General features: G+C 44.9%; 1 protein-coding gene across 1 annotated transcript in view; it reads right to left on the reverse strand.

The window, feature by feature from the left end:
- The window catches only part of FGF12 (fibroblast growth factor 12), a 262,514-nt gene extending 250,423 nt beyond the window's left edge, over positions 1-12,091 (reverse strand). Inside the window, exon 1 of the mRNA XM_032875651.1 lies at positions 11,061-12,091. Within this exon, the coding sequence (XP_032731542.1) occupies positions 11,061-11,259 (199 nt within the window). The 5' untranslated portion in view covers positions 11,260-12,091. The remainder of the gene's footprint in view (positions 1-11,060) is intronic.
- Between the last annotated feature and the right edge of the window lie 1,734 nt (positions 12,092-13,825).

Genomic DNA, 13,825 nt, shown 5'->3' on the forward strand with positions numbered 1-13,825 from the left:
CCCAGCCAAGATGCTGCTGACTACTTTCCTGAGCAAAAGCAAAAATGGCCCTGAGACCTGATAGGGAGACAGGCTCAGCAAGGAGGCAAGCAGAAGCCCTGTTCACTGTTCTGAAGAGAAAACAAATCTCCAATCTCTCAGGGAAATACCTCATGAGGAAAAGACTACAGAAGCAGCCTGGGTTTCTATCAACATGACTTCCTTCGTAGAATTCTGGATGTCCAGGCCATTCTCACCTTATATGTCAACTCATTCTTCACCTCAGGGCTACAATCTCATTGCAAAATTCCACCACATTCCTCCCTGAAACAGTAAAACATGACAACATGTCCCTCTCCATAGTGGGAAACTTGAAATGTGAGATAATCCTTATTTTCCATCATATTTTATTAATTACTCAGACCTGGATAACACCTTCTCTTCCAATCTCTTTATGTGATTCTGGGTGTTTGTCCTTTTGTAAAGTCTTCTTCCCAACAGAATATCACATATGAAATGGATATTATGTAGACAGCTCAGCTAGAGCTATTTGTCTAAAAACAGAATCTAACGCTTATTCTAACCAGGTAATTTGAATATGGATCCCTACTTTTGGTACCGACTTAAATTTTTCCCCTGGTTCTTAATTATTTGAGGAGTATTATCTGATTCTAGGATGCTGTGAAGGTGATCTGGGTCATCTTTTGAATTCTCAAAATTAAAATAGAACATTTAAGTCACCAGTAGCAATTAAAAAATATCTTGTGAAAATATTTATTTTTTTCCTTTTTATAATAACTTAAACAAGCTCATAGTTCTTCTCTCCTGATTCTTTCATATTTCATTTCAATTCCCTTTTTGAGCCTAGATTTAAAAAAAATCTTCAACACTATAGCACACTGGATTTAATTCCAATCCTTGAGGGAACAGAATGGGCCTAAATTGGGGTCAAAAGAAAAAAGACCAATATCTTAAACAAAGGTATGTTCGATAGCACATTACAGGTAATTAAACCATGGGATGCAGTTAGGAACATCCTAAATAGAAGACTAGGAAAATAGTTTGTATAATTCCTGTGTAAGTAAAAAAGCAGGGAGCAGATGAGTATGTCATGTCCCCAGTCATGACTGTTTCCCCTGCAGGGAGGGGAGCTATTTAATGACCTTGCAAGCTAAAAAGGCCTTTAGATGTCCTTTCATAGAGTTTCCTTGTTTTTTTTTTTCCAAAGAATGAACCAGTCTGGGGCACCTGGCTCGCTTAGTCGGTGGAGCATTGCAACTATTGATCTCAGGGTTGTGAGTTTGAGCCCCACTTTGGGTGTACAGATTTCTTCAAAATAAAAATGTTTTAGATAAAGAAAAAGAAAGAGAAAGAAAAGAGGAGGCAAGGGGAAGGAAGGAAAGGGGAGGGAAGAGAGGGAAAAGAAGGGAGAAATAGAGGAAGAAAGGGAGGGAGGAAGGGAAAGAGAGAGAGGGAGGGAGGAAGGAAGAAAGGAAGGAAGGGAGGGAAGGATGGAGGGTGGGTGGGTCCATTTCCAGTACTGGCAGAGTGGGAAAAAAAACAGACTAGGAAAAACAAACCTAAGTTGAAACCACAATCTATGTACTCCTAACCAGACTTGTGAACTTGAGGAGCCCCACCCAGGCTGGCTAGACCTCAGCATCCTTTTGTGACAACTGGAGACAGTAAGGAGAACCCCTCTTCCTCTGGGGCTTGCGGTAAAGATAAGATTCATTGAGTCTGTATGTCATTTACTCACTTCTTTACCAGTGACTGAGGAATTACAGTGACATCGGCAGGATGCTAGGCACTGAGAACTAGTAAGAATAGGGCACAGCTCCTATCTTTAGGAACTCAGGTGCTGGCCAGAAAGAAGAAGCACACAGACATTATGGGGCGCAGATTTGGGACTCCATTCAACACTTGAAAGATTCAACAATAAGCATAAAGAAAGGATCATAATTATAATTTAGTGTACAGAGTTTCTAGGGATTATGAATGGTTCCTAAAGGCCTTAATGAATAAAATAATGACCTTTTGTTTAAGGACCACAAGCTATGAAATGATGGGACTGGAACACTTGGTAGTTCTCATCCCTGGCTGTACTTCAGAATCACCTAGGAGGTTAAAAACAGGCAAACAAAACTGACGACTGATACCTGGGCCCCAGGGTAGACAGAGTAAGTCAGATTTTCTGGGTGTACTGTATTAGCACATTTTAAAAATTCACAGGTGATTTCATTTTGCAGGTACGCTGAGAACTGCTGGCCTATATAATCTCTAAGCTCTAACATTTGTGATTGCACTACAGATCCCATTTGTCTCGTGTCATTCTTCTCCTCTAGAAAGCCAAGTTTGATCTTAGGCCTTAGGGCTCTCTCTACTGACCCCTGAGAAGTCATTTAAAAAGACCGTAAACACTTAAACTCTAATTAAGAGACATTAACAACAGTATGATTAGAAGCAGGGAGCCAGGAGATACATAAATACCACAAACTAATCAAATGACTAACATTGAGTGGATAAAATAAGGAAGACTTCACAAAGTTTGTCTTTTCAGGCTCACTTGATTGTGCAAAGACCAATGAACTTGGCTTAAACTCACACGTGAAATCCATCTATGTGCCACACACACGAAAGCCATATTTAGGACATATTCGGGACTGAACCAAGTTAAAAGTCTTTGGAAGCCCACTAGCTACCAAACGTTTTGTTTCAATTTTAAAAGACTAGAAAAATTACTAAGGCTTTCTACTGTCTTGAATATTTTTCACCGCCTAAAATGTGTTTGCTTATAGGATCACCCTTGCAAGGTAGTAGTTCTAGATCAATGGTGGAGGTTGAATACTCTAATAAAATCGAAGTTTCCTTGACAATTCAAGGATGAAGTAGATAGCCTTATACAGATGGGTAATCAGGATCCTCATCGTAGTTAAAACTATTAACAATAAATGATGACATGACGCAAATTTTCACCTTAGCATTCTATAGTGCTCTGTAGTTTGCCAATGGTTTTATTCAATGTGTATCAACCTATCAACCTGCTTCTCCCCTAGCTCCCCTCCACCTCAGCAAAGGTACCACTCACTACTGAATTGTTCAGCCAGGAATCATCCAGGCCCCTTATTTGCTTTTCATTCAAATCTACCTATTATCAGGCTTTCCTCATTCTACCTCCCACTCCTCTTGTCATAACCATCTGGGACTGCCAGTAGGTTTCAGGTCAATATAATCTATAGCCTGGACCAGTGGTTCTTAATCTTGTCGGTCTCAGGACCCTTCTGCACTCCTAAAAATTACTGAGTGCTCCCAAAAGCTTCTGTTTATGTGGCTTATATCATTTAATGTGTACCGTGTTTAGAACTTACAACAAAATTTTTCAAATACTTTCTTATTAAAAATAATAAACCCACTAAATATCAATAATATAGTGTTTTTAAATAAAACATAACTATAATTTCCAAAATAAAATTTTTTTTTTGAAAAAGTAGTTTATAGGCTTGCAAATATTTTAAATGCCTGGCTTAACAGAAATCACCTGGATTCTTAGAGTGCTTCTGCATTTAATCTCTTACAATATGTTGTTGTGGTTGAAGAATATAAAGAAAACCTGGCCTCACCCAGATAAGTGGTAGAAAAGGGAGGAAAATTTCAATAACCTTTCCCAATGATTGTGGATATATTATATAATCTCTGGAAAACTCCACTGGACGCTTGTGACAGAATGAAAAGGGTAAATGATCAGTATTAGGAAATGTTATTATGAAAATAATTTTGAACACGTGGACCCACTGAAAGGTTTTCAAGGAGCTCCCAGGGCCTCTGCACCAGACTTTGAGAACTGCTGGCCCAGACTCATGCCCTGGCCTCCTCCTGATTCCTTAACTCCCACTCTGGCTCTGCTGCAATCTGTTCTCTTCTCCAAAGCCAGAGTGTCCATTTAACTATGCAAGTCACATTGTATCAGCCCCTATTTCTGACTCTTATGGATCCTAGATTAAAACACAAGATCCCTGGAGCACCTCGGTGGCTCAGTGGGTTAAAGCCTTTGCCTTCAGCTCAGGTCATGATCTCAGGGTGCTGGTATTGAGACCCACATCAGGTTCTCTGCTCTGCAGGGAGCCTGCTTCCCCCACCGTCTCTCTGTCTGGCTCTCTGCCTACTTGTGATCTCTGTCTGTCAAATAAATAAATAAAATCTTTTAAATAAAATAAAATACAAAATCCCTCACGACTCAGCCCTTGCTAGGTTTTCCAACATTATTTGTACCCCTTGCTCTCATTATTCAATCTATACTCAATTCCCTCTCACCCCAATCTTCACGAGAAAGTTGTTCTCTTCTGCCTTCAACATTCTTCCATCCCTCTGCCTGCCCTATCCTTCAGAACTCAGCTTAAATGATTCTTCCTCGGAGAAATGTATCCTAACCAAATGCTAGAGATAATACCTCCCTTTTACAAATCAGCAAATAGAGGTTCAAAGATATTGACAACGTTGCCTCAAGTTCTTACAAATAATATATCCAGAATTTGAATTCAGATCTCACACCAAACTCCATGTATGTAATCACTCTGCTACATCATCACTTAAAACAGTAACTAAAAAGACAAGGCAAGAAAGGACAGGACAGGCAGACTAAATCCTACAGGGCTCTCCTAACCTTGGTATTAACCTCTTTACATTCGTAAACATCTGAAGCAATTGTTTACGCTTAGAGTCAAGAAAGCCTGCCCCTCTGGACCCAAGTCTCCCAGTGAGGACTTGGGTGCCCCAAGTGACACCCCTTGACATCTCTGAAGCATGCAGAGAGACAGCCCAGCCAGGAGCCTGGGACCAGTTCATAATAATGAGCCACCAGTCTTTGGACTTCAAGCCTCCTCCTCCTCACTAGAGATCCTCCCTGGGAGCTCTAGATCACACACAGAGCAAAGCAAACCTATCATCACACTCCACATTTCCTTGAACTCTTTCTCTGACTCGCCCAACAAGAGTTTCCCAGATTACAGTCAAATTGAGTCAATCACAGTCAGCCTTTTTAGCTCAAGATAGTAAAGATAGAGAGATGACCTGCAGTGTAGGGAGTGGGGGTCCTGTGACAGCTTAGCCACTTCCTGCCTCCAGGAACCCAGACAAGTCCCCCTGCCACTTTGAAGCATAGTTTTCTTATAACGAAGACAGGGCTAACCATTATCAGTGAATTGCTATAAAGAACCAAAGGGGCAAGAGCTGTGAAGAAACTGTAAATCCTGAAGTCATATAGTCAAATTAACTGCTATTATTAAAACTTATCATTATATAGGATTCATTTACAGACATTTTGTATCTAAGCCTCCTCCTTTTTATAGGCACTTAGAAGGTGGCCTTGGCTTGAGAGCCCTTATCTATATCTATAGCCCATATCTATATGGTGGATCTTTCTTTAGAGAACAGGTAAAACTCCATGGTTTGAGGGGTAGGTCATCAGAATCCAAAATGTAGTAAATTAACTGGGTCGCCTCTGTCTAATGTGATTGTCTTTGAGAGTCCTCATAAAATCTATAATAACTCTAGGAGGAAAAGCCAATAGCAAACACATTTTGATGAAGCACTCAAGGAAGGGAAGAGAAAAAAGTGACTATTATTAACAAATGTCCCAAACCAAATCCACATTGTAGTACTCATGCATAAATATGCTCTCACCAAGAACAGAAGCAATGTGGTGCTATACTAGTAAGGCCAGTACTTTTTCCTACATATAATTTTATGAGTGAAAGCTTTAGTTTCTAAAGATCTTCCAAAATATTCCTATTTAAAAAAAAAATTCCTATTTCTTCCTCAAATACAGAGACTGCTTCATTTCCCGTGTCAATTGTTTTTCTAATTCTGTTGAAGAATATCAACTTCATTAAAACTTTAAAGACTTAATCTGAGTTATGGCTTGATGAGATCTCTGTGGGAAGAAAGAAATCAAGAGATCACAGTACCTGCTATTTTAAAATGTTCTTACAATGGAAACTTAATTTGTTGATGAGAATGCACTGCTGTAGAGAAAATAGGATTAAAACGCACACACACACACACACACACGCACACACAATCAGTTGAAATCCTAGGGTGGGTTTCTAAAGAGAAAAGCTTGTTTTGTTTTGTTTTGTTTTAACAGACATCAAGCCAAATAGCATTTATTTAGTCTGATTTTGTAGTTGAGACATTGTCAGACTTTTAAAAAAGAAAATACAATAAAAGTACTTGCTATAAATGTAAAGTATCACTTGTCATACTGAAACTATTGTTGATCTATATATTGACCGGAAGTATTTCAATTTATAAAAATCTAATTTATGTTCCCATGATTAAGCATTATTTCCCCTTTTTCATCAATTTTCTCACTGAAGTTTCTATTTTCTGTAATGTTTTCTTCATCTACGTAAAAGGATGTGTTTGACAGTAAAATGTTGAATGAGTGTGCTGGTAAATTCTACACATCTACCAAAACAAGCGGGAAGGATACTAAAATATTTTGAATAACCACAGTTTTTATAACAGCAGAAATAAGGGCTCAGAAAAATAAGACAAATGAAAAGCAACAAAATTTAGTAAAAGATATAACCACTTATTTGATTTATTTTACCCACTCAGTGTAAAAACACTCTATCACTTTTAAAAGGGAGGGGCCTAGGAAACCAAATACTTAAGTCATACAAAATATCTAATGTTTTTTAGGCTAGGAATTTTTCCTGATTACTTTTTTTCTGGGGTGGGGTGGGGAGGGGGGCTTTGGTTTAAAGGAAGGAATTAAATGATATAGAAAAATAATAAAAATTTTAAAATCACATAAAATGCATAGGTTTAGGCTTATCTCATTACTCTGCCTTCCAGAAGGGTCTCATTTGAAAAGTAAAAGAGTGATACTGGATGATGTCCAGGGTTCATGGCCTTTCCAACATTCTGAGAGTTGAGAGCAGAGTCAACACTTTTCCTTTTCTTGATTGTGAATGCTATCCATTACCTGCAGTAACTTGAAACAAAACAAATGCTTTTGGGGGCACCTGGGTGGCTCAGTCATTAAGTGTCTGTCTTCGGCTCAGGTCATGATCTCAGGGTCCTGGGATTGAGCCCCGCATCAGGCTCTCTGCTCAGTGGGGAGCCTGCTTCTCCCTCTCCCACTTCCCCTGCTTGTGTTCCTTTTCTCACTGTCTCTCTCTCTGTCAAATAATAAATACAATCTTTAAAAAAATGCTTTTGGAGTCAACCATTTGTACAGGTATTTCTACTCAAAAGTAGAAACAATGTTGGAAATGAATGACCTGTGTAATTCACATGGATATACTAGCAGCCTAAATGCCGCAAAAAAAAAAGTGGTGTCAACATGTTAGCAAAATTTTCAGCAGACCTGGCCCATACAGACATTCCACACATAAAAAATGACTCAAATAACAACACAAGAATGCTCCCTTCTTTATCACAAAGTATACAAACACAAATGTTCTAAAGGCTTTTTTATGGTTTGATGACTTCAGCCAACTTGCTGGTCAAGGTCTACAACATCTCATTTCCAAAGAGCTACCTACAATCCATGCAGTGTCTAAGGAACTACCTATTCCTGCACTGTCTGTGTGTCTTCACTATTCGGTGTATTGCTACAATGCATGCTCGCTATAGGATGGTCATTTTAGAACGCTAATTGCCTAACTTATCCTATACCACCTTCCATCAGTTACCTCCTGTACTCTACACTATTCCTGTTCTAATTACAAAATAATAATAATAACAACAACAATAACAAAAGTAACAACAGCAGCAGCAATTCCTAATGGTAAAAACAAATGCAAAATCTACAAAATCACTTCCAACATTTAATAGAGGGCACCCAGTTTTCTTTTTTTCTTAAGATTTTATCTGTTTACTAGAGAGAGAGAGAGAGAGAGAGAGAATGAGAGAGCAAGAGAGGGGGAAGTTCAGAGGGAGAAGCAGAAACCCCACCACCACCACTGAGCAGGGAGCCTAATCCAGGGACTTCAGGATCATGACCTGAGCCTAAGGCAGTCACTCAATCACCTGAGCCACCCAGGGACCCATGGGCACCCAGTTTTCTTATACTTTTATCAGTGTTGTGTTGTGAAGACCACAGGAAAAATAAATCAACAGGATCTAGTTCTAGTCCCAATTTTGCCCCAATCTAGCTACATAACCTTCTATAAACCACCAACTTGCCCTGATTCTAGGTTTTCTCATCTAAAGTCAGGCGTTTGCTGCACCATCCCAGGAGAAGCCTCCACACTATGCTCCCGGGATGGCATCATTAAAGCATCTGATGTGCACCATGATGCTGGAATCGTGTGATATGAGGCCTGCACTATCACCTCTCATTTTTTAATTGTGCAATATCACGCATGATTTTGAAATCTGAAACCTTTACTACGTGATTTCGATATTTCCACTGTATTTATAAAGTTTCAACCTTATACATATCAGAACTTGGTGAACGAAGACAAGGAATTGAGAGACAATATATCAGCCATGAAATCAGAAAAACAACTGTGGCCTTTCCCATCCAACATCTGATTTAGTTTCACTGCCTCAGCTTCATTCCCTTGGAGAGTCTGGTCAATGGAATGTGTGTCTCAATAACAGAATTTCAGAGTGGAAATTCTTTATCAGGCCAAGTGATTCCATTTCACCACTTTCTTACCATTTGTGACTCAGTTTATAGTTCATTAGTGTATGACTTAGAAGGGCAAGTGATTTCAAGAATAACTCAACTATTACGAGAAGGTAACATCAAATGCTTATAAAACAGGTTCCCTCAAATAGCTTTTCTTTTCGGTGTTTAGCAACTTCCTCCCAATCCAGTTTAAGAATCCTCTCTGGAATTGAGATGTGGAAGGCGCTACTTCTCTATAAATAGGCTCATCCCATGCTATGTGAATCATGGTTGCTGACAGCAAATCAACAGACTAATTATTTGGCTTTGTTAGTAGCGATAATAGCACACTAACATCTTTCCAAATCTTTTTCCACACCCCATACCCCCATTCTTCTAAGCTAAGCTTCAGACCAGACTGAAGTGCACGGTGTACAGATGCATGCCCGTGGGCCTCGCATTGGGCCTGGGATCTCTCAGCCACATTACTGTGAGACTTTAGCTAAACAAAAGAAGTCACCAGCCAGGATTCTCTCTGCCAAGATGTACACTAAGTAAATGAAAAAGAGGAGCCGATTAAGTGAACACTGAAGAAAACAATAAACTCAGCAATTCCCTCAAATTCTGTTTTCTAGTGAGATGCTACGGAAAGGGCCACAAGAAGTAATGTCCCTCATGTAAAATTAAACCCTGCAAATTGTTCATGTCCAGATCAACTTCCACAAAGATCAAGTGAGTTCAGCTCATCCATTCACAAATATCACCCACCTATTATTTTTACTGCCTTGTTTAGAACTGAGGGGGCTGAGGGATCTATTCACAATTATCACTTAATTATCTCAACTGGAATACAAGAACACACTTCAATGACTGAAATACAAGAGTTACATTGAATTCAGACCACATAAACCCTTAGAGACGATGACCCCCAAATGATCCCTGCACAACAATACAAGGGATTTTATTTTCCCCTAAAAGAATTATATATTCTATAAATATTGAACCCTAGTTTTCATAGAAAGCTTCACTTTATGAAATTAGTAGGCTAGATCAATTGTATGTAAACCGAAAGAGATTTAGTAGCTCTTGCCTTGGGATCATGGTCTTTTCGTTTACTCCCAAAATTTCCTATTTGATCAACAACACAGAGAAAAGGAGTCTACTGTGAAGTGACTCGTGTCATGAAAACCCGTGGGAAAAACGAAAATGAGATGGTTTTTTCATAAGACTTAACCCTAAATTTCTAAGCTAAGTCTGAACTTCGCTGATCCACACTTTCCAAATGTTTTCCTCATCCCAATGACCCTAGCCCATGTTTCATTCCTGGAACCCAGGAGTGCATCACAGAATTGCAATGATGCTAACCTAAACCAGTCAACCGATCTCTGAGCAAGCTTTCTAGGCCATATTTCCTTTCAGTTGACCACACCAAGAGGAGAGTACCTCCAGATTGCAAAGGACCCAGCAGGCCACACCCAGAGAGGATCAACAAAGTCTGGTGGAAGGACAAATCTGGGCAATTTTGCTTTCATTCTCTCAAGCTGGCCTGGTTTAAGGTGGGAGTAAGCACCCTGAAACTCAAGGTATCCACTTTCCCTTTGTAAATAAAGATCACAATAGAGACCAACCATGTGAGTTTAGGGACAAAGAGGAGAATCAACTTCAGAAGGGCCTTAACAAGAAAATCTCTGCTAAGTCCAAAGTTTTGTGGTTCTTTTCACACTCCCTTAGGCCAAATTGCAGATACTATGTTGTTTCCTTAATGTCCCAAAAGAAAGTGTGAGCGTGCAAAGGATGGGAGCAATAGGGCAGAAAACTTAATGAGCAGAATCTGGGAAACCAGGAGAGTCCTGGAGGAAGAGAATAGGAAAAAGAAGTCTGTGTAAAAGGAAATGAAGGGGCATGCAGGAAAGCGGGGAGGTGAGAATCCATCGGAATGTCTGAAAGATGCAATATCATGTGTTCCTGGGGGAAGAGTTTGAAAAATAAAAAAATTAAGTTCATCTGGTGTCTACTAAGTGTCTGCGTCCAGAACTATGCTAAACGTTATGGGAGATAGAGGGAAGAAGGTTTATTTACATTAGGATCCTCAGCAGACAGTATGAGCACTGTATGGATGGATAAATGGATGGATGAGAGAGAGAGAGACTATGAATGAGATGGTCGCTGCCTCAAGGATTCTACAGGCTTTATGCGACCAGGAGCATCTATACATGTAGCTCTCATCTTAGTCAAACTGTGTTTTCATCGAGATACAAACTGTTTTCCTGAATATGGGACAAGAAGCTATTAACTGACAGAGGGTGACTGAGAGAGAGACGTCTGGAAATTAAGGGAGAAGGGGGCCAGAATGGAGCCAGGGGGATCCTGGTTCCCTTCGGTGGGTGCCCTCAGGTGCTTTGTAAAAGGGGAGAGAGGTGTCAGCTCTGGGGAGCCCACCGCCTGGGCTATTACTGACCTGGTCTCCGCCTCACTGGCCTCTTGCGGCCGCTGCAGAAGCGCACTTTGCTGAATACCCCGAGGACGTGCCTTTCGCACAGGGAGCGCCCGTCTTTGCTGGGGCTGGAGCGGCGCTTGGAGGCCGACACCCGGTCGCTGTTGGACTCCCTCGCCTGTCGCTTCTGCCGGATCAAGGAGCTGGCTATCGCCGCAGCCATAGCTGCTCAGCGCGGGCCCCAGGCCCCGGGCTCCACTGCGCCCTCGGGATCGCGCTCCACCGGGGCGAGGGCAGGACCTCGGCGGCCTGGAGGGACAGGGCAGGCGCGGGGAGGCAGTGCTAATATCTGAGGAGGCTGCAGTACGGAAAACCCGACGCCCACAAGGTTAGTCAGAGTCTGGGCAGTGGCGACAAAATGTGTGAAAATCCAGATGTAAACTTCCCCAACCGCTGGCAGCGGGGGCGGGGCGGTCCCAGGCCTTCCAGTTAACTAGACTCTTGCACCCCAAACTTGCACCCCACGGCGATCCGCGTCCGAGGGGCAGTGGGGAGTTTGGTCACACTGCGTTCAGAGTACCAAGTGGAAGGGTAAGAAGGATGTCCAAAACAACAAGCCGTGCCCCCGTCGGAGAGGCGCAAGCGTTGTAAGGTGTCCAAAGTATATCTACACATACATACATATAAAACCCGTTTACAAAGCAGAGTCCGGACCGAGGCGGGTAGCGAGCCCCCGGTAGAAAATACTAAAAAGTGAATAAAACGTTCCTTTAGAAAACAAGCCACCAACCGCCAGAGAGAAGGAGAGGAAGGCAGCAATTTAACTCCCTGCGGCCCGCAGTTCTGGAGATTAGGAGGTCCGTCCCGGCTGGGTGAGGTCTACGGAATGCATCGCGCCGGCTGCGGTTCTCCAGAGGCCGGCCGCCGGAGTTCTGGAATTCCGAGAGGCGTGAAGTGGGAGCCGTGAGCTGGAGTCGGGGTAGGGGCGCGGGGCGGGGGCAGCTGTTTCCAGCTGCGGTGCGCGCGACTCCCCGCCAGCAGCGCTGCGATGAGAGCGGGAGAAGGGGGGGAGGGAGGGACGGGGAAGGAGGGAGGGACGGAGGAGGGAGGGAGATCCTCGAGGGCCAAGCACCCCTCGGGGAGAAACCCACGAGAGGCGAGCGCCGGGAATGCGCGGGGTCCCAAGAGCGGGCGCTCTTGCTCTTTCTGCTCGCTTTCTGGCACAAGACGGGCACAGTTGGTGATTATTTAGGGAATCCTAAATCTGGAATGACTCAGTAGTTTAAATAAGCCCCCTCAAAAGGCAGCGATGCCGAAGGTGTCCTCTCCAGCTCGGCGCCCACACGCCTTAACTGGAGCTCCCCGCCATGGTCTGCCCGGTGCCGCCACACGGAGCCGGTCTCCGCACAGGCTCAGAGGGAGCGAGGGAAGAGGGAAGGAGGGGGCGCCCTGGTGGGCTCGGGATCAGGTCATCGCCGCGGTGCCCGGGCCCCCCAGGCTCGCGCGGCCCGGCAGTCCGCAGCTCGCAGGCAGCAGATCAGATGGGGATTACCCGCCGGACGCGAGGCCGATCACTCGCTCCCGCGCAGCCCATCCCGGCCGAGGAAGGAAGTGACCGGCGCGCTGCGAACCCCCGCGCGTCGGCTCGGGCGGGGCAGGGGCTGGCTGCGGGCGACGTCGGCTCGAGGCGGCTGCGGCTCCGGCCCGGAGCTGCCCACCATGGTCTGGCGCTGGGAGCGCAGGCGGGGCCCCCAAGCGGTCCGGGGCAACGGCGGGAGGCTGTCGAGCGCGCCCCCGGAGCCGGACGCAGACTCTGGGGTCAAGGCCAGGGAGCAGGTGCGGGCTGCCGCCAACTCGGCCAACTCGCTGCGCGGGTGGCCGCTCAGAGCTGCGGGGTAGCGGGGCGCCCCTAGCCGCCGCGCCGCCGCCTCCCCAGGCCCCGGAGGGGGCGCTCAGGGCGGAGTCCCATTCATGGGCAAAGGCTCTGGGCGCGCCGAGCCTCACTGGCTCCCGGGCGCCGCCGCTGCCGCCGCCGCCGCCGCCCAGCAGGCTCGCTCCGCTGGAGCGCTAGCGCCGCAGGAAACTCTAGGCGGGGACGACAGCCACGGAGACGGAGGGTGGAACGAAGAGCCGGCGGCCGCCGGAGTACCTCTGGCACAGCTCGCCCACCCGCCCGAGGGCTTGACAGCGCCCGGGTGGGGTAGGGCCGGGGGTCGGGCTCGCGGAGCGCAGGGACGCGCTGCGCGCTCGGGTCCTCCTCCCCTCCCGGGCGCCCTCTGCTCCCAGACTCTCTTCTCCCTCCCTCCCGTCACCCCTCTCCCCCTTCTCCGTCTTCCGTCTTTCCCCTTTTCTCCTCTCTACGCAATCCTACGTGATTGAGGTTTGGATGAGAAATTCTCAGAGGCAGAGTGAAGGAACTGCAGCTCGGGTCTGTTGTGTCCCATCCCTCCCCCAAGAGAAAACACAACCACGGGCCGGTTAAAGGACCCTGAGTGCACAAAGAAGGGGTTAGGAGAGAAGGAGCTGAGGGAAAGCAGCCGCCCTCTCCCACAAGCTGGAGCACACAGAATTCTCTGTTAAGGAAGGCAGGCAGTGGACACTAGAGAAAGTAACAATGACCTTTTGGGCCCTCATGTTGAGTCCCACCTTCAGCTCATTTTGTAACAGGATGAAGTGCTTCTGCATCCTTGAAACCCAGTTTTCTTGGTTCTATCCAGAAAGCTGCAGAGCAGGTTCTACCCTTAAAATGGGAGATCAAGTGAGCGCTCTGCACAGAGAGGAGAATGCGG

Source organism: Lontra canadensis, unplaced genomic scaffold (assembly GCF_010015895.1).
Source record: "Lontra canadensis isolate GAN:19392208 unplaced genomic scaffold, GSC_riverotter_1.0 scaffold56, whole genome shotgun sequence".
In the NCBI taxonomy this organism is placed as follows: domain Eukaryota; kingdom Metazoa; phylum Chordata; class Mammalia; order Carnivora; family Mustelidae; genus Lontra; species Lontra canadensis.